The sequence below is a fragment of the Salmo salar genome, chromosome ssa04 (genome assembly GCF_905237065.1).
Source record: "Salmo salar chromosome ssa04, Ssal_v3.1, whole genome shotgun sequence".
Classification (NCBI taxonomy): Eukaryota; Metazoa; Chordata; class Actinopteri; order Salmoniformes; family Salmonidae; genus Salmo; species Salmo salar.
The window spans coordinates 83,196,232-83,218,100 of record NC_059445.1 but is presented as its reverse complement, the minus strand read 5'-3'; the positions used below and the strand labels follow the sequence as shown (position 1 = coordinate 83,218,100).

Below are 21,869 nucleotides of genomic sequence, written 5' to 3'. Positions count from 1 at the left end.
TCTTTCCTTCTTAATGCGTTTGAGCCAATCAGTTGTGTTGTGACAAGGTAGGGGTGGTATACAGAAGATAGCCCTATTTGGTAAAAGACCAAGTCCATATTATGGCAAGAACAGCTCAAATAAGCAAAGAGAAATGACAGTCCATCATCACTAAGACATGAAGGTCAGTATATGGAAAATTTCAAGAAGTTTGAAAGTTTCTTCAAGTGAAGTCAAAAAACATCAAGCGCTATGATGAAACTGGCTCTCATGAGGACCGCCACAGGAAAGGAAGAACCAGAGTTACCTCTGCTGCAGAGGATAAGTTCATTAGAGTTACCAGCCTCAGAAAGTTGCAGGCCAAATAAATGCTTCAGAGTTCAAGTAACAGACATCTCAACATCAACTGTTCACAGGAGACTGTGTGAATCAGGCCTTCGTGGTCGAATTGCTGTATAGAAACCACTACTAAAGGACACCAATAAGAAGAAGAGACTTGCTTGGGCCAAGAAACACGAGCAATGGACATTAGACCGGTGGAAATCTGTCCTTTGGTCTGGAGTCCAAAATTGAGATTTTTGGTTAAAACCGCCGTGTCTTTGTGAGACGCTGTGTGGGTGAACAGATGATCTCCACATGTGTAGTTCCCACCGTAAAGCATGGAGGAGGTGGTGTGATGGTGTGGGGGTGGCTTTGCTGGTGACACTGTCTGATTTACTTAGAATTCAACGCACATTTAACCAGCATGGCTACCACAGCATTCTGCAGCAATACACCATCCCATCTGGTTTGGAATTAGCGTGACTATCATTTGTTTTTCAACAGGACAATGACCCAACACACCTCCACGCTGTGTAAGGGCTATTTGACCAAAAAGGAGAGTGATAGAATGCTGCATCAGATGACCTGGCCTCCACAATCCCCCGACCTCAAACAAATCGAGATGGTTTGGGATGAGTTGGACCACAGAGTGAAGGAAAAAGCAGCCAACAACAAGTGCTCAGCATATTTGGGAACTCCTTCAAGACTGTTGGAAAAGCATTCCAGGTGAAGCTGGTTGAGAGAATGCCAAGAGCGTGCAAAGGGTGGCTACTTTGAAGAAACTCAAATATAAAATATATTTTGATTTGTTTAACACTTTTTTGGTTACTACATGAATCCATGTGTTATTTCATAGTTTTGATATATTCACTGTTATTCTACAATGTAGAAAACAGTAAAAATAAAGAACACCTACTCATTCAAGGGGTTTTCTAAAACTTTTGACCGGTAGTGTATATACACTTAATCCCAGGCCCCCGTCCCCGCAGGAGGCCTTTTGGTAAGCCATCATTGTAAATAAGAATTTGTTCTTAACTTACTTGCCTAGTTAAATAAAGGTTAAATGAAGGTAAAATAAAGGTACAATTAAAATATTTGTGGATGTGCATTATGCAAGGTGCTGGTAAAAAAAAAAAAAAAACTGCATTTTCAAAGACAGACTTGAAAGCCAGAACAGTGATTTAAAAAAATAAATAATAATAATTTAACAGGTTAAATTATTTTGATACAATAATTAAATCGTTAGTGTGTCTTGTTATGGAAGGTTTACATTTAGCCTGGGTATACTTTTACAAGCCCTGAATTCATTAGATTATTCCTGACTGTTTGAAATGCACTGTATTGAGCCTTAATTGTGCAACAAAGCTTATTTAGAGAAAACAAATATATTTTTTTCAAATGTAGAAATATCGTGACTGGCCCATAAGTAAAACATTATACAATCAAGGTAACATTGATTTACACCCTATACCGCACATGAGCAGACCCTCTCAAACCTTTCGTTGTCGGGAAGAAAGGTCGGATGCGCAGCCACTCCATACAATCAAATATCTATGTATAATCCGTAGATAGATAAGTATTAAGCAAAGAAGGAAATGAAGCATTACCTGTATCCCTCCTTGCCATCCTCCACCACCAGCTGCCTGAATTCCTCGTACATCTTCCTGTTGAAGTGATCCCTCAGGAAGAACGACCAGAAACGGAATAGCGTGTTCATCTCCTGGGATTGGCCGATGCCCAACCGCTTGCGCTCTGTGATTGGTGGAGTAGAGGGGTGAAAGGTCAGACACTATGGCTGTGTGCTTGTGTGTCCTAAATGACAACTTATTCCCCATATTTTCAAAAGTAGTGCACTATTTAGGGAACAGGTTGCTATTTGGGACGTAACCTGTGCATCAAAGTAAGCCTCCGCAATTTACATGCTATGTTTCTCACCGTTTATTCACAAGTGTAATGTGAAATGTGCGTGTCAACTTCACTTTCTAGCCTGTGACAAAGTCAGAAGTTTCTGAATGGAAGATCGTAAGCAATAGAAGCAGTATATGACATGGTAAAGGTGCTACGCCTGTACTGTTTAAGTGTGTGAATGAGTGATTAACTATCTCTCTCTCTGTATGTGTGTGTGTGTGTGTGTGTGTGTGTGTGTGTGTGTGTGTGTGTGTGTGTGTATTCAGGGGGGGAAAAAATGATATGGGTAGCTATGAGTACCGTTTAGGCAGCGCCGACGGTACTTGTGGTAAACATGTTGAGTGAAGCCGTTCTCTTTGAGCAGTTCGTGGGAGGGATGCTGGAACTTGGGGAGCGACTGGGGGGTGCAGCCAATTCCCCCCAATGCAGGGGTACCCTCTGAGGGGCTGGCGTTGGAGCTGGACAGAGGGGGAACGAGTCATTAAACACACAAACATCAACGATAAATTAAACCTCAAATTGAACATAGAAGTAGATTTACCAATGTGTAAGTGATAAACCACTCAATGACTTCAACAATTGTTATTGTGGTGAAATGTTGTAATTATGACATAAGATAAAGCCTTTTTGTAGGTAAAATGAACAGGTAAAATGAACACGTTGGCAAATCGCCACAGGAGAGGAGACTTGTCTCACCTGACGGAGGCAGTGCGGGATCGGTGTTCTCGCGAGTCCATCACCCAGCCAACGTGGCACTCCATGGGGGGATTAGAGCTGTGTCTGGTCTTCCTTTTCCTGGGGGTCTGGAGAGAGAAAGGGGGAGAGGGATCGAGAGAGAGAGAGGACAGTTAACTACACCAAGAGAGCGACAGAAGTCAAGACACCCACACCCAAATCCAGCCCTAGTCATCAGTTTGAAGTGAAAGACACTTTACAAATCATATGTATAAACAGATGCGCAGTATAAGTCTGATATCATCTATATGTACAGTGCTGTGGAAAAGTTTTTTCCCCCCTTTCTGATTATATTACTATTACAGGAAGCATTTGGTTGCAGTCATTGCAGCTAAACATGGCACCACCATCTATTGAGTGTAAAGGGGGCAATTCATTTTTCACACGGGGGAATTGTGTGTTGCATAACTTTGTTTGTGAAATTAGTATGTAATTGTTGTGTTATTTGTTCACTCCGGTTCCTGTTACCTAATACCGGGCCCTGTTACCTAAATACCGGGCCCTGTTACCTAAATACCGGGCCCTGTTACCTAAATACCGGGCCCTGTTACCTAAATACCGGGCCCTGTTACCTAAATACCGGGCCCTGTTACCTAATACCGGGTTTTGGTTGTAGATCTGATAATATTCAGTAGCAAAAATATGCAAAAGGGGGCAAATACCTTTCACGGCACAGTTCCCTGGGGGGGGATCTAACAGGCTGCTTCCCCTGGGGGGGATCTAACAGGCTGCTTCCCCTGGGGGGATCTAACAGGCTGCTTCCCCTGGGGGGGATCTAACAGGCTGCTTCCCCTGGGGGGGGATCTAACAGGCTGCTTCCCCTGGGGGGGATCTAACAGGCTGCTTCCCCTGGGGGGATCTAACAGGCTGCTTCCCCTGGGGGGATCTAACAGGCTGCTTCCCCTGGGGGGATCTAACAGGCTGCTTCCCCTGGGGGGGATCTAACAGGCTGCTTCCCCTGGGGGGGATCTAACAGGCTGCTTCCCCTGGGGGGGATCTAACAGGCTGCTTCCCCTGGGGGGGATCTAACAGGCTGCTTCCCCTGGGGGGGATCTAACAGGCTGCTTCCCCTGGGGGGATCTAACAGGCTGCTTCCCCTGGGGGGGATCTAACAGGCTGCTTCCCCTGGGGGGGATCTAACAGGCTGCTTCCCCTGGGGGGGATCTAACAGGCTGCTTCCCCTGGGGGGATCTAACAGGCTGCTTCCCCTGGGGGGGATCTAACAGGCTGCTTCCCCTGGGGGGGATCTAACAGGCTGCTTCCCCTGGGGGGGATCTAACAGGCTGCTTCCCCGGGGGGGATCTAACAGGCTGCTTCCCCTGGGAGATCTAACATGAGTTGAAGCTAAATGGCAGAAACTCTTATTTGTTACCATGGCGTCGACAGGCCGGCTCTCCTTCACCACAGGGTAGAAGCGTGGCGTCATGGGGGGGTCCTTCCGGTGCGGGGTGCGAGGCGTGCGGGGTGTCCGGGCACTGCGGTAGTTGGGCGAGTCAGGCACAGTCGTCGGGAGGGAGCGTGCTATTGTGGAAGGCTCAGGGGCACCGAACAGTTTGTTCGCCAAGGCGTCTACGGGAACTGAGAGATGCGAGAGAGGAGTCATGAGTGATATCTGGAATGCAGTTATGGGTCATTTTAGTATCACAGCTATATAAAGGATATGCACATGAGTAAGACAGGTATCTTATGTGGAAGTATTCCTATAGTTTCCAAGTTTGTCAGTGTGTGTGTTGCAAAAGCCATAGAACCACTTCCAACTCATTATTCTGCTCTCTGGTGTCATTTCCTGTTGGTTCAGTTGAGTGGTTGAGCGTGGAACTGGATAAGTCACAGCTGTGTAACCCCTGTTTAATTGAGAGGTCTGCGTCGCGCCCGTCCGTGTCTGCCTCGTTTGTGTGTGTGTGTGTGTGTGTGTAGTCAGTGTCTGTGGTACTCACTCTGCTGGGGTTTGGGGGGTCCCGGGGGTACCTCCTGGTTGGGGTCGACAGGGGGCTCTGGGGTCAGGCAGTCAAACTCCTCTCGGCTGATCAGGTGAACCTTCTTGAAGTTCTCCACCTCTTGCTGCAGAGACAACATGGTCGAGAGCCTCAGTGAGACAGTGGTCAAACTTAATGAGCTGGTTGGTTTCCCCAGAGGCACATTTAAAGCCCAGTCCTAGAATAAAAATGTGAGATTCTCCATTGAAAGTGGTTTTTAGTCCAGGACTAGCCGTTACCTGTGTCCAGGACTAGCCGTTACCTGTGTCCAGGACTAGCCGTTACCTGTGTCCAGGACTAGCCGTTACCTGTGTCCAGGACTAGCCGTTACCTGTGTCCAGGACTAGCCGTTACCCGTGTCCAGGACTAGCCGTTACCCGTGTCCAGGACTAGCCGTTACCCGTGTCCAGGACTAGCCGTTACCTGTGTCCAGGACTAGCCGTTACCTGTGTCCAGGACTAGCCGTTACCTGTGTCCAGGACTAGCCGTTACCTGTCATGTCCAAAACAACAAAAGCCTGAGGAGATAGTTAATGGCCTGTCATCAGCAATGATCTATGTAGCCTAATGTACCTTCTAATGGTTTGGTGATGGTTGGACACACACGAACAGGGCATGGTGACCAAGAAACTACAAGGCTACATTACAGCCTTCATCTAACTGCCATTTCAAACTGGTCTGGAAACCATCTCCAAAACAACACAGAATCAACTTTCCTCTAAGACAAAAAAAACTGGTAGAAAAATAGCAAAACAACAAGTACTACACTGAAATTCTACACACAGAGCCTGCGTCCTAAATAGCAACCTTATTTCCTATATAGAGCACTGCTTTGACCAGGGTCCATAGGACTCTGGTCAAAAGCAGTGCACTAAAATAGGGAAACGGGTGCCATTTTGAAACAAGACTTACATTTCCAGCCCCAGCCATCGCGAAGTCTAGCAAAGTTACCTCTGAAGACATTTGAAGAACTGTTTTTTCCCCCCGAAACCCACTTCACAGAGCCTTTAGCTAAGCGGAGGCAGCCTAGCTAGGGTTTATTTCTAAACAAGGGAACTCTTTTTCCACACACCACTGGATGGAGGGGCACGTGAACGACACAAAGAGCCCTGTCACAATGAGAGCAGGGACAACAAACACACATTCAAAATGGCAACACGACCATTCTGTGGCCCGCCACATCCAGAAGCACGCGTGCGCACAGGCCTTGGACAGAAACGTCCACACTGCAGCCAGAATAGACACCTGGAACTTTTCAGAATAGCCCACTTAAGTTATATCAGTGGTAGACAAACGATGTTCATAACAGTTTGTTTTGTTATTGTTTATTATTGTTTAAATCGTTTCTGGGTCTGGTGGAAGCTAGGTAACATGCCTAATTTAACTAGAGATATGGAATTATTTAGGCTATTCGCTAAATAGTTAAGTTAGGTAAAATTCTGCTATTCACCACATTCCCATCGGCAACACTCGTAAAAACTAATTGAAAACAAAACAAATACTAATCCCTGTGGGTTTAAACTCACCTTTCTTGCATGACTGTACCTATTCTAGTTAAGAGTGCTTGATAGCTGACTACGGAGCTGAAGTCTCAGTGAAAGGGACTGACCTTGATGGTGGCGTACTCTGGTTCATAGTTGTCATCCCACAGATCCGCTTCGTAGTAGTACAGGCCGTCGTTGATCACCTTCACCAGCTCGTTGGTCAGCTTAGAGCGTGACGTGTGGTGGCCCGTGCGGTCGCCGCCCGGGTGCTTGCGCAGGTAGGGCGGCGTCTGTGTCACGATGAGGATTTTGTTAACGTCGTTGTCGGCGATTTCGCAGTCCGAGTCGTCGTCGGACCAATCGGTGAAGGTGTTCCTGCGGCCATCTATCTGCTCCATCTCCTCGTCAAACATGAAGTCCAGCTCCTCGGGCTCGTCCTGCTCCTCCTTGACCCCGTGGCTGAGGCCTGGGCGGCTGAGGGGATCGGGCTGGGCCCTGGCTGGGGCGCCGGGGAGACAGCCTCTTCCTTCTGCTGCAACGAGGGGGTCTACCATCAGTTAACGTCCAGGTGAGGAGGGAGGGAGATATGGATGACAAAAAGGTGGAGAGGGAGACAAGTGGAGAGAGGGCAATGTAGAGGTATGGACATGCCCCCCCAAATGGCACCCTATTCCCTATGTAGTGCACTACTTTTGACTAGGGATCTGGTCCAAAGTAGTGCACTAAATAGGGAATAGGGTGCCATTTGGGATGCAGATATTAGGTCATGAAATTGGTTGTAAGTGTCTTGAAGGAAGCCTTTATAACCATTGGGTTTTGTTGCAAGCATGACGATGCAACATTGCCCTGATATCCATATAAGCGATAGAGGGGGGAATAAATGTTGACTACATTAGGGATATATATATCATACATGGTGACAATTTCAAAATATTATTTTTGCACTAGTTTGCTGTACCTGCACCAAAACTCGAGTATTTTTCCTTCATAGCTTGTCCTCCATCTTGTTTTTTAAAATAGGGAGACAACTCCGTTTTCAGCACTTCTATTTCATTGACTGATCAAAACTCATTTTCTCATGACTCTCGTCCCTTTGCAGCAGACATATGGTGAGCAATACGTTTGGAACAACAAAACGCAATAAAATCAGTGTTGAATCACAACACACATAGAATTGTGAGAATTGCAATACATCATATTGGCACCCAAGTATCGCGATAATATCACATTGTGAGGTTTGAATCCCCTTTCCGAACACACTCTGTCCCTCTCCTCTCCTTCAGATCCACTCACCTTGGGTCGGGCCGGAGAGGGCCTGGGCCTCTTTTTCACCTCGATCCAGGACTCAGAGTCCAGGTCGGGGAGACTCGCCGACAGGCCCTTGGACATGCTCTTCAGGTTGGACACGTCCTGCTCCACCTTGGGCTGCATGGAGGCCCTGGTTGAGCCCCTGGTGGGTGTGGAGGACCGGGGAGACCCTGGAGCAGATTCTGTCGATTAGATTGACTACAGATGTACAAGGTGGACAGACAGACAAGCCTACAGATGTACAAGGTAGACAGACAGACAGACAAGCCTACAGATGTACAAGGTGGACAGACAGACAGACAGACAGACAAGCCTACAGATGTACAAGGTAGACAGACAGACAGATGTACAAGGTAGACAGACAGACAGACGTACAAGGTAGACAGACAGATGTACAAGGTAGACAGACAGACAGAGACAGACAGACAGACAGACAGATGTACAAGGTAGACAGACAGACAGATGTACAAGGTAGACAGACAGACAGATGTACAAGGTAGACAGACAGACAGATGTACAAGGTAGACAGACAAGCCTACAGATGTACAAGGTAGACAGACAGACAGACAGACAAGCCTACAGATGTACAAGGTAGACAGACAGACAGACAGACAAGCCTACAGATGTACAAGGTAGACAGACAGACAGACAGACAAGCCTACAGATGTACAAGGTAGACAGACAGACAGATGTACAAGGTAGACAGACAGACAGATGTACAAGGTAGACAGACAGACAGATGTACAAGGTAGACAGACAGACAGATGTACAAGGTAGACAGACAGACAGATGTACAAGGTAGACAGACAGACAGATGTACAAGGTAGACAGACAGACAGATGTACAAGGTAGACAGACAGACAGATGTACAAGGTAGACAGACAGACAGACAGACAGACAAGCCTACAGATGTACAAGGTAGACAGACAGACAGACAGACAAGCCTACAGATGTACAAGGTAGACAGACAGACAGACAGACAAGCCTACAGATGTACAAGGTAGACAGACAGACAGACAGACAGACAAGCCTACAGATGTACAAGGTAGACAGACAGACAGACAGACAAGCCTACAGATGTACAAGGTAGACAGACAGACAGATGTACAAGGTAGACAGACAGACAGATGTACAAGGTAGACAGACAGACAGATGTACAAGGTAGACAGACAGACAGACAGACAGACAAGCCTACAGATGTACAAGGTAGACAGACAGACAGACAGACAGACAAGCCTACAGATGTACAAGGTAGACAGACAGACAGACAAGCCTACAGATGTACAAGGTAGACAGACAGACAGATGTACAAGGTAGACAGACAGACAGATGTACAAGGTAGACAGACAGACAGATGTACAAGGTAGACAGACAGACAGATGTACAAGGTAGACAGACAGACAGATGTACAAGGTAGACAGACAGACAGATGTACAAGGTAGACAGACAGACAGATGTACAAGGTAGACAGACAGACAGATGTACAAGGTAGACAGACAGACAGATGTACAAGGTAGACAGACAGACAGATGTACAAGGTAGACAGACAGACAGATGTACAAGGTAGACAGACAGACAGATGTACAAGGTAGACAGACAGACAGATGTACAAGGTAGACAGACAGACAGATGTACAAGGTAGACAGACAGACAGATGTACAAGGTAGACAGACAGACAGATGTACAAGGTAGACAGACAGACAGATGTACAAGGTAGACAGACAGACAGATGTACAAGGTAGACAGACAGACAGATGTACAAGGTAGACAGACAGACAGACAGACAGATGTACAAGGTAGACAGACAGACAGACAGACAGACAGACAGACAGACAAGCCTACAGATGTACAAGGTAGACAGACAGACAGATGTACAAGGTAGACAGACAGACAGACAGACAGACAGACAGACAGACAGACAAGCCTACAGATGTACAAGGTAGACAGACAGACAGACAGACAAGCCTACAGATGTACAAGGTAGACAGACAGACAGATGTACAAGGTAGACAGACAGACAGATGTACAAGGTAGACAGACAGACAGATGTACAAGGTAGACAGACAGACAGATGTACAAGGTAGACAGACAGACAGATGTACAAGGTAGACAGACAGACAGATGTACAAGGTAGACAGACAGACAGATGTACAAGGTAGACAGACAGACAGATGTACAAGGTAGACAGACAGACAGATGTACAAGGTAGACAGACAGACAGACAGACAGACAAGCCTACAGATGTACAAGGTAGACAGACAGACAGATGTACAAGGTAGACAGACAGACAGATGTACAAGGTAGACAGACAGACAGATGTACAAGGTAGACAGACAGACAGATGTACAAGGTAGACAGACAGACAGATGTACAAGGTAGACAGACAGACAGATGTACAAGGTAGACAGACAGACAGACAGACAGACAAGCCTACAGATGTACAAGGTAGACAGACAGACAGACAGACAGACAAGCCTACAGATGTACAAGGTAGACAGACAGACAGACAGACAGACAAGCCTACAGATGTACAAGGTAAACAGACAGACAGATGTACAAGGTAGACAGACAGACAGACGTACAAGGTAGACAGACAGACAGACGTACAAGGTAGACAGACAGACAGACGTACAAGGTAGACAGACAGACAGACGTACAAGGTAGACAGACAGACAGATGTACAAGGTAGACAGACAGACAGATGTACAAGGTAGACAGACAGCACAGATGTACAAGGTAGACAGACAGACAGATGTACAAGGTAGACAGACAGACAGATGTACAAGGTAGACAGACAGACAGATGTACAAGGTAGACAGACAGACAGATGTACAAGGTAGACAGACAGACAGATGTACAAGGTAGACAGACAGACAGATGTACAAGGTAGACAGACAGACAGATGTACAAGGTAGACAGACAGACAGATGTACAAGGTAGACAGACAGACAGATGTACAAGGTAGACAGACAGACAGATGTACAAGGTAGACAGACAGACAGATGTACAAGGTAGACAGACAGACAGATGTACAAGGTAGACAGACAGACAGATGTACAAGGTAGACAGACAGACAGATGTACAAGGTAGACAGACAGACAGATGTACAAGGTAGACAGACAGACAGATGTACAAGGTAGACAGACAGACAGATGTACAAGGTAGACAGACAGACAGATGTACAAGGTAGACAGACAGACAGATGTACAAGGTAGACAGACAGACAGATGTACAAGGTAGACAGACAGACAGACAGACAGATGTACAAGGTAGACAGACAGACAGACAGACAGACAGACAGACAGACAGACAGACAAGCCTACAGATGTACAAGGTAGACAGACAGACAGATGTACAAGGTAGACAGACAGACAGATGTACAAGGTAGACAGACAGACAGACAGACAGACAGACAAGCCTACAGATGTACAAGGTAGACAGACAGAGACAGACAGACAAGCCTACAGATGTACAAGGTAGACAGACAGACAGACAGACAAGCCTACAGATGTACAAGGTAGACAGACAGACAGACAGACAAGCCTACAGATGTACAAGGTAGACAGACAGACAGACAGACAGACAAGCCTACAGATGTACAAGGTAGACAGACAGACAGACAGACAGACAAGCCTACAGATGTACAAGGTAGACAGACAGACAGACAGACAGACAAGCCTACAGATGTACAAGGTAGACAGACAGACAGACAGACAAGCCTACAGATGTACAAGGTAGACAGACAGACAGACAGACAAGCCTACAGACAGACAGACAAGCCTACAGATGTACAAGGTAGACAGACAGACAGACAAGCCTAAAGATGTACAAGGTAGACAGACAGACAGACAAGCCTACAGATGTACAAGACAGACAGACAGACAGACAAGCCTACAGATGTACAAGACAGACAGACAGACAGACAAGCCTACAGATGTACAAGACAGACAGACAGACAGACAAGCCTACAGATGTACAAGACAGACAGACAGACAGATGTACAAGGTAGACAGACAGACAGACAGACAAGCCTACAGATGTACAAGGTAGACAGACAGACAGACAGACAAGCCTACAGATGTACAAGGTAGACAGACAGACAGACAGACAAGCCTACAGATGTACAAGACAGACAGACAGACAGACAAGCCTACAGATGTACAAGACAGACAGACAGACAGATGTACAAGGTAGACAGACAGACAGACAGACAGACAAGCCTACAGATGTACAAGGTAGACAGACAGACAGACAGACAAGCCTACAGATGTACAAGGTAGACAGACAGACAGACAGACAAGCCTACAGATGTACAAGACAGACAGACAGACAGACAAGCCTACAGATGTACAAGACAGACAGACAGACAGACAAGCCTACAGATGTACAAGACAGACAGACAGACAGACAAGCCTACAGATGTACAAGACAGACAGACAGACAGACAAGCCTACAGATGTACAAGACAGACAGACAGACAGACAAGCCTACAGATGTACAAGACAGACAGACAGACAGACAAGCCTACAGATGTACAAGACAGACAGACAGACAGACAGACAAGCCTACAGATGTACAAGACAGACAGACAGACAGACAGACAAGCCTACAGATGTACAAGACAGACAGACAGACAAGCCTACAGATGTACAAGACAGACAGACAGACAGACAAGCCTACAGATGTACAAGACAGACAGACGAGCCTACAGATGTACGAGCCGACAGACAGACAGACAGACAGACGAGCCTACAGATGTACGAGCCGACCGACCGACAGACAGACAGACAGACAGACGAGCCTACAGATGTACGAGCCGACAGACAGACGGACAGACGAGCCTACAGATGTACGAGCCGACAGACAGACAGACGAGCCTACAGATGTACGAGCCGACAGACAGACAGACGAGCCTACAGATGTACGAGCCGACAGACAGACAGACGAGCCTACAGATGTACGAGCCGACAGACAGACAGACAGACGAGCCTACAGATGTACGAGCCGACAGACAGACGGACAGACGAGCCTACAGATGTACGAGCCGACCGACAGACAGACAGACAGACAGACAGACCATGTGGACAGACCGGTGAGTGAGCTCACCAGATAAGCAACCCAATGGACTAAATCAGCTTTGCCTAATCAGGGTCTACTTGACACAGCAAGAGAGCCCTTGACTGAATCAGAATGAGTCCACCTCACAGTATACCCCCGTCCTTAAAACCTCAGGGGTCTAGGCTGGGCCCAAACTGAGCCAACATGGGAGGCTTTTAGCCTTCTCCGGGGTGTTGTGATGCTATAAGCGGATAGTGAGACATTAGCAAGTATATGGTGACTGTGGCTGGCTAGGCCACATAAAAATAAATCTGTTCAATTTACATAAAAAATGGCTCCAACAAACAAGAAAACTATTTATTTCATAGAAAGTATAGAGCAACTCTGTATGGCCAAGTGTACAACCGTCTGTTTTCATAGTGAAAATACACACACACACAGTCTGTTCGATAGGATTCTAAATACACAAGACTGTTAAAGTGGATGTGGATGTGGCTGACTAGGTGGATCAATACACCCGTTTTGAGTAGCTAAAATGGACAGTCTATATCAGAACGGGTGAATATCTGTTCTACAGTGGGTGTAGCTGCTATACCTGTCTGCTCAGCGGGCGTCTGTCGGGGAACGAACTCTGGGCAGTGGATGAGCTGGGTCAGGTCCACTTGGTTGTGGTCCGGTCCCATGGAAAGACCCGGTAGAGGCCACTTCTCGGGTTCCACCTTTCGGCGAATCTTCATTTCAATGATCTCCACCTCTTTGCTACCCTTTAACGACTAGGGGTAGATTTAAGAGTGTTGAGGGTATGAAACACAGTTAAATTAGTATCTACTCATCTATCATAAACGCATGTGTGTTTTGTGTGTATTTTTTTGTTTGTTGCTAAAAACCACACGAGGGCAGGATTGGAACCCCTTGCTGGACGAATCAGGCACCCCGTCTGAATGTTTGACATCCCTGAACTAGAATATTCTCAATGCCTGGCAAGTTGGAAAACATTCCTGCATTACATTCAAAAACTTCTAAAAACCTAAGAGGGAAAGAAACTACTGCAGAAAGTGTTTTTCCTGTTTGTTGACAAGTCAAACCTCGATGAAAAAGCCTTGAATTATCTACAAATTCTAAAAGCTGATGAGTTCAGAAGGTAGAGCGATGTATTTGTTTCTAAAGCAATCCGCCATCTTGCTAGACACAGCTAAGAAGGGGAGCGTATGTACCTCTATGATGAGGTTGACGTCGGTGGTGAGGGCCTGCACCCTGTGGAAGCTAGCGACCAGGCCAAGAGACAGGAAGCCTTCCTGATCCATCTTCCTACGCAGGAAGAAGTCCCGCTCCAGGTTGTCAAGGCTGAAGTAATACTCACTACGGAGAAAATACAGGAAGTCAACAAAAATCAGTCTTCCTAGAATCACAATGCCTTTATTACGAAGACATGCTCAATAGAACAGTAGCTCTAAAGCTCCGTAACCAACGGGCAGCAGTTCTAAAGCGCCGTAACCAACGGGCAGTAGCTCTAAAGCTCCGTAACCAACGGGCAGTAGTTCTAAAGCTCCGTAACCAACGGGCAGCAGTTCTAAAGCTCCGTAACCAACGGGCAGTAGTTCTAAAGCTCAGTAACCAACGGGCAGCAGTTCTAAAGCTCCGTAACCAACGGGCAGCAGTTCTAAAGCTCCGTAACCAACGGGCAGCAGTTCTAAAGCTCCGTAACCAACGGGCAGCAGTTCTAAAGCTCCGTAACCAACGGGCAGTAGTTCTAAAGCGCCGTAACCAACGGGCAGCAGTTCTAAAGCGCCGTAACCAACGGGCAGCAGTTCTAAAGCTCCGTAACCAACGGGCAGTAGTTCTAAAGCGCCCGTAACCAACGGGCAGTAGTTCTAAAGCTCCGTAACCAACGGGCAGCAGTTCTAAAGCTCCGTAACCAACGGGCAGCAGTTCTAAAGCTCCGTAACCAACGGGCAGTAGTTCTAAAGCGCCGTAACCAACGGGCAGTAGTTCTAAAGCTCCGTAACCAACGGGCAGTAGTTCTAAAGCTCCGTAACCAACGGGCAGTAGTTCTAAAGCTCCGTAACCAACGGGCAGTAGTTCTAAAGCTCCGTAACCAACGGGCAGTAGTTCTAAAGCGCCGTAACCAACGGGCAGTAGTTCTAAAGCTCCGTAACCAACGGGCAGTAGTTCTAAAGCGCCGTAACCAACGGGCAGTAGTTCTAAAGCGCCGTAACCAACGGGCAGTAGTTCTAAAGCTCCGTAACCAACGGGCAGTAGCTCTAAAGCTCCGTAACCAACGGGCAGTAGTTCTAAAGCACCGTAACCAACGGGCAGTAGTTCTAAAGCGCCGTAACCAACGGGCAGTAGTTCTAAAGCGCCGTAACCAACGGGCAGTAGTTCTAAAGCTCCGTAACCAACGGGCAGTAGTTCTAAAGCTCCGTAACCAACGGGCAGTAGTTCTAAAGCGCCGTAACCAACGGGCAGTAGTTCTAAAGCTCCGTAACCAACGGGCAGTAGTTCTAAAGCGCCGTAACCAACGGGCAGTAGTTCTAAAGCGCCGTAACCAACGGGCAGTAGTTCTAAAGCGCAGTAACCAACGGGCAGTACTCACATCTGCCTCTTGATGTAGTCCTTGAGCAGGTCCTGGTCTACGGAGTACAGGTCGTTGCTGCTCATGTTGTCGTAGTAGTAGGTCACTGGAGCGCCAAACTTCTGGCCGTAGGCGCCGTCCTTACCGTCGTAGGCCTTGTAGCCGTAATGATAGTCGTAGTGACCTGGCAGGAGACATGGCAGTAGTCAACCATTACAGGGCGGCTGTCACATACCTACTAAAATAAACAAAGCTACAGAGGCAGTTCAGCAACAGCAGAGACACATTTGCAGCACAGCTGTTGAGCCTAGGAAGGCGTGCGATTACGCTCTAAAAATCGGAGAAAGCTGACAGAGCTAGAGAGTAAATATTAGTCAAAAGATCAGCAGACAAAGAGAGAATTTAAATATGGCATCCTGTCAGGAAAACATTCTTAGATTGCTGAAACGGTGTGTTCCTGTGTGGGGGGGGAGAGAGGGGAGGTAAAACTCCAGAGGGATCTCGGCCTAGTAAGAAGGAGAAGAACGGCAGGTTTCATAATGACAGTAGGTGTGTCAGGTGCTAGGAAGGAGTGTGTTAACTTTGCTCCACTGCCCTTGTTCCTCCCACTTTCTTCTCAAATGTAGGGGGGGGGGCAGTTATCCTGTGGCGAAGCCAGAGGGGAGAGGCTAGTGGCTAGAACCAGCAGGCCCAGGCCCCCTGCCTCCACCCGTGGCACTGAGGGATCACAGGACTCGCCTCGTACTACCACACTCCGGTTATGAAATTGTTTTGACTGTATCCTTAGTGGGGCCAGATCAGGGTTACATAGGACAAAGGCAAAGCCATGACCACAGCCACAGAGAGCGAGAGAGAGCGAGAGAGAGAAAGTTGTTCTACAGAGAGCCTTGGAAACACACAAATGAAAATGATTACGTATTTTAAGACATCAGTACTAAAAACATGACATGAAATGGAGTTTGAAATATTTGCTAGTGTAATGTGTTACTTTCTACACACTACTCTCAATAAAACGCTATTAGGACATCGCTGTTCTTTTAATCACTTAGACCGTGGCTCTCATCCAACTTGTTACGATACCACAGATCTGTCCATTTACACGGAGACCTTACCTCTGCTGCCTCCTCTGCCTCGTCCCCGGCCCCGGCCCCTGCCACGACCACGCCCCCGGAACCCGGCACGGAAGGGAGCTCCCTCACTCTTCACGCTGGACACCTCATCATGGTCCTCACGACATTCACGTTCGTACTTCCCGCTGTGCCAGTCTGAGAGAAAGAAAAAAACACGTTAAACTGTTAAGTTTGCTTTAAAAGTATCCCTATATTTCTGTTATATACGGTGCTATCAGTCTGTTGTTGGTACGCCTGCGCGGGAGTGTCACTGGAGATGGACCTGGCCTGAGTGCTATGGCAACCGTGTATTGTGGAAATACGGTTTAGTAAAACGCTGAACTGGAACCTAGTCGTTGTGTCATTTTAAGTTAGCAAAACACACAAAAATAAAACAAAATGTATGTAAAATGTTGATAAACCAAGCCTTGTTCCGGCAGAGTCAAATGATTATATATTACATATAGTATTTAGACCATACAAATGTTAAATTACTGTATAAACGGATGTCTCACTTCATATATATATATCTTTTTTAAGTTAAAATAAATATATACTTATATATTCATTTATTTGAATTTACAAATCAAATGATCTGCTTTGCCATTATAGTAGTTGGGGTTCGGTTCAAACATGGTGAATCACAGGAATCAAAATGATCATTTGTGAATTGTGAACAGTCAAAAGAATAAATTGTTAGCTGTAGCATACCCTTTGGATTGTGTTGCTGCAAAACGTATTTTGTGTAAATACTTTATTTGGACAGTCAATTTATGGGTCATTGCAACTCTAGTCCGCTTGAAGTAAACACTTCTAAGGTAAGATATAGGACTAAGATACAGGGCCCTATAAAACAAATCAGAGCGTGCAGTACAGAAACGCCACAAGCAACACAATGGTCCCTTGCTAGGTACCAGATGAATTAAAGGGTACCTTTTAAAAATACTTTCTCACTATTGTGTACTTAATGTGGACTTTCACCTATTAATCTCGCCTACTGTTCTGACTTGGCGGTGCACATATAGCCTATAACCTGTTTTAGAGAAATGTAATCATTGAATATTGTAAATCACATTCATTGCGTGTTTATATGCCCCCTTTAGTTATCCTACGGTTCTGACTCGTACAGGGAGAACACTAAGAATGGCCCATGTTATGAATTCTGTCTCTGTACATTTAAAAAGTGCTATACAAATAGTTATATTGACTAACGTTACGTCCGCCCTAGCTTGCTCATTAACGTCTTAATCGAAATTACAGATTGCCTCTTATCCGCTCATCGTCCCCATATTCCATAGTTTGTACATCTCAATTATCAGCAGAAAGTAAATTTGTTTAAAACAAGTTCGCCATATCAACTATGTTTTTTTTTTTTTTAAAGGCAGTAAATGAGGCTGAATGAACTGTTTCGCTGCCAGACGAGGCTCTGCTGATAACCAGGTTCAGCAGTGGTAAGGATTCACTCCATGGTGCTGGAAAGAAATCTCTGCTGTTAAGACAGCTTTATGTAGGCCCTAACAGTTTGTGGGAACCATTTGTCACCGTTATAGTGCAATTAATGTATTGTTTAGTATGTGTAGTGGCTTTGCTGGCATGCCTTCCCTGTGGCTCAGTTGGTAGAGCATGGTGTTTGCAACGCCAGGGTTGTGGGTTCGATTCCCACGGGGGGCCAGTACAAAAATAAAATAAAAAATGCATGAAATGAAATGTATGTATTCACTACTGTAAGTCGCTCTGGATAAGAGCGTCTGCTAAATGACTAAAATGTAAATGTTTTTTTGTTTTGTTGCCCCACCAAGATTTATATGCTAAAATCACCACTGCACCTATCCATCCCCTATTGGTCAGATTTAATGCACTACACTGCCTTCAGAAAGTATTCACACCCCTTGACGTCACATTTTGTTGTGTTACAAAGTGAGATTAAAGTACAGTTAATTGTGTTTTTTTTTTTACAGCAATCTACACAAAACACTCATGTCAATGCGGAAGATTCTTTATCACGTGTAAAAAAAATTTTTTTAAATATACAAATAAATAAAAACTATTTGGATTACTTAAGTATTCACACCCCTGAGTCAATACATGTTCGAATCACCTTTGGCAACGATTACAGCTGTGAGTCTGTCTCTGTCTGTGTGTGTGTGTGTATATATATATATATATATTTTTTTAATTTATTTAACTGGGACCGGACCACAACCAGGTCAAGTTCTCTCCTATTGCAGCCATTTTAAAGTCACCATTGGCCTCAGTGAAATTCCTGAACGGTTTCCTCTGAAATTCACTGCTCGACGGAGGGACCTTACAGATAAATTGTATGATTGGGGTACAGAGACGAGGTAGTCAATCAACAAAAAAAAACATATTACACACAGAATGAGTCTATATAACTTAGTGTGACTTGTTAAGCACATTTGTACTCCTGAACTGATTTAGGCTCACCATAACAAAAAGATTAAACATGTCAGCTTTTCATTTGTAAAATAAATGTCTAAAAACATAATTCTACTTTGCCATCATGGGGGTATTGTGTGTAGATCAATGCCCCCCCCCCCCAAAAAAAAATCTCAATTTAATCTATATTAAATTCAGGCTGTAACAACAAAATGTTGAAAAAGTAAAAGGGGTGTGAATATTTTCTGAAGGGAATACTGAACATGGTCAAAAGTAGTGCACTATACAGGGAATAGGGTGCTATAGTAGTGCACTATACAGGGAATAGGGTGCTATAGTAGTGCACTATAGTAGTGCACTATACAGGGAATAGGGTGCTATAGTAGTGCACTATACAGGGAATAGGGTGCTATAGTAGTGCACTATAGTAGTGCACTATACAGGGAATAGGGTGCTATAGTAGTGCACTATACAGGGAATAGGCTGCTATAGTAGTGCACTATACAGGGAATAGGGTGCTATAGTAGTGCACTATACAGGGAATAGGGTGCTATAGTAGTGCACTATACAGGGAATAGGGTGCTATAGTAGTGCACTATACAGGGAATAGGCTGCTATAGTAGTGCACTATACGGGAATAGGGTGCTATAGTAGTGCACTATACAGGGAATAGGCTGCTATAGTAGTGCACTATACAGGGAATAGGCTGCTATAGTAGTGCACTATACAGGGAATAGGGTGCTATAGTAGTGCACTATACAGGGAATAGGGTGCTATAGTAGTGCACTATACAGGGAATAGGGTGCTATAGTAGTGCACTATAAAGGGAATAGGCTGCTATAGTAGTGCACTATACAGGGAATAGGGTGCTATAGTAGTGCACTATACAGGGAATAGGGTGCTATAGTAGTGCACTATAGTAGTGCACTATACAGGGAATAGGGTGCTATAGTAGTGCACTATAGTAGTGCACTATACAGGGAATAGGGTGCTATAGTAGTGCACTATAGTAGTGCACTATACAGGGAATAGGGTGCTATAGTAGTGCACTATAAAGGGAATAGGGTGCTATAGTAGTGCACTATACAGGGAATAGGGTGCTATAGTAGTGCACTATACAGGGAATAGGCTGCTATAGTAGTGCACTATACAGGGAATAGGCTGCTATAGTAGTGCACTATACAGGGAATAGGCTGCTATAGTAGTGCACTATACAGGGAATAGGCTGCTATAGTAGTGCACTATACAGGGAATAGGCTGCTATAGTAGTGCACTATACAGGGAATAGGGTGCTATAGTAGTGCACTATAAAGGGAATAGGGTGCTATAGTAGTGCACTATACAGGGAATAGGGTGCTATAGTACTGCACTATACAGGGAATAGGGTGCTATAGTAGTGCACTATAAAGGGAATAGGGTGCTATAGTAGTGCACTATACAGGGAATAGGCTGCTATAGTAGTGCACTATACAGGGAATAGGCTGCTATAGTAGTGCACTATACAGGGAATAGGCTGCTATAGTAGTGCACTATACAGGGAATAGGGTGCTATAGTAGTGCACTATACAGGGAATAGGGTGCTATAGTAGTGCACTATACAGGGAATAGGCTGCTATAGTAGTGCACTATAAAGGGAATAGGCTGCTATAGTAGTGCACTATACAGGGAATAGGGTGCTATAGTAGTGCACTATAAAGGGAATAGGGTGCTATAGCAGTGCACTATACAGGGAATAGGCTGCTATAGTAGTGCACTATACAGGGAATAGGGTGCTATAGTAGTGCACTATAAAGGGAATAGGGTGCTATAGTAGTGCACTATATAGGGAATAGGGTGCTATAGCAGTGCACTATATAGGGAATAGGGTGCCATTTGGTACCCAACCAGGCTGACATAAGGGGTCAGGCCGGCGCTGGGTGATGATGTTAGTCACCTCGGAGGTCGTTCCTGTTGTTGGGGGGCATCCTGGGAACCTCGTTCTGACGGGTGTTGTTCCTGGACGCAGAGCGCTCTCTGGGCCCCTCTGACTTCACCTCCATCATCAGCGGCACCCACTTGTGCTTGTTCCCTACACACACACACACAGATGTTAGATCGGCGCCTGTCTGTTACATTTACACAATACCAATAGTTTTGATTAGTGTCGGACCAAGTGTGAGATGCAGGCAGATGGGGACAGAAGGGGGAACGACAGAGCACCACTCAACAAGCTGCTCTGTCTCCTTGTAGGCTTATTAGATCCTATAAAAGAGAAATCTGATAACACTGACATCTAAAATAAATACCTCACGTTTTACTCTGTTTTCTGCAACAGTGCCCCTCCCCCCCCCATGTTATATTCAGCCAGAGGTGTAGTTCCCTTGCTGGCCAGTTGGCGGTGTCAGTGCTCTGCTAGTGGAGTGTGCTCGAGGGCAGGAGACTAGAGCGAGCACGTTGTACTGAAGTGATTCTCACCTACACCGTCAGCAGATAGGCACAGGGCCACGTCACTCTTCATAGTGCACTCTGGGAGAGTAAGAGTGACGTCGCCCTGTCTGCTGAAGGCGTAGGTGAGAGAATAACAAAAATCACCTTTATTTCTCCAAATACATTTGCATGTACACGAATTTGACTCAGTGAAATGGTGCTACAGAGTTCGAGACAATATACAAAAAAAAAATACAATATATATCCACATATACACTATGACCACTGAAGCTAAACACGACAGACTGCACTATGACCACTGAAGGTATAAACACTACAGACTGCACTATGACCACTGAAGGTATAAACACTACAGACTGCACTATGAACACTGAAGGTATAAACACTACAGACTGCACTATGAACACTGAAGGTATTAACACTACAGACTGCACTATGAACACTGAAGGTATTAACACTACAGACTGCACTATGAACACTGAAGGTATTAACACTACAGACTGCACTATGAACACTGAAGCTAAACACTACAGACTGCACTATGACCACTGAAGGTATAAACACTACAGACTGCACTATGAACACTGAAGGTCTAA

General features: G+C 45.6%; 1 protein-coding gene across 1 annotated transcript in view; it reads right to left on the bottom strand.

Moving 5' to 3' along the window:
- The window catches only part of larp1 (La ribonucleoprotein 1, translational regulator), a 61,261-nt gene that overhangs the window by 7,218 nt on the left and 32,174 nt on the right, over window positions 1-21,869 (bottom strand). Inside the window, exons 6-17 of the mRNA XM_045717411.1 lie at window positions 20,780-20,914; window positions 16,453-16,605; window positions 15,362-15,524; window positions 13,983-14,127; window positions 13,364-13,541; window positions 7,630-7,892; window positions 6,528-6,845; window positions 4,881-5,004; window positions 4,316-4,521; window positions 2,905-3,011; window positions 2,509-2,666; window positions 1,908-2,052 (exon numbers count right to left, since the gene is read on the bottom strand). Coding sequence (XP_045573367.1) covers window positions 1,908-2,052; window positions 2,509-2,666; window positions 2,905-3,011; window positions 4,316-4,521; window positions 4,881-5,004; window positions 6,528-6,845; window positions 7,630-7,892; window positions 13,364-13,541; window positions 13,983-14,127; window positions 15,362-15,524; window positions 16,453-16,605; window positions 20,780-20,914 — 2,095 coding nt within the window. The remainder of the gene's footprint in view (window positions 1-1,907; window positions 2,053-2,508; window positions 2,667-2,904; window positions 3,012-4,315; window positions 4,522-4,880; window positions 5,005-6,527; window positions 6,846-7,629; window positions 7,893-13,363; window positions 13,542-13,982; window positions 14,128-15,361; window positions 15,525-16,452; window positions 16,606-20,779; window positions 20,915-21,869) is intronic.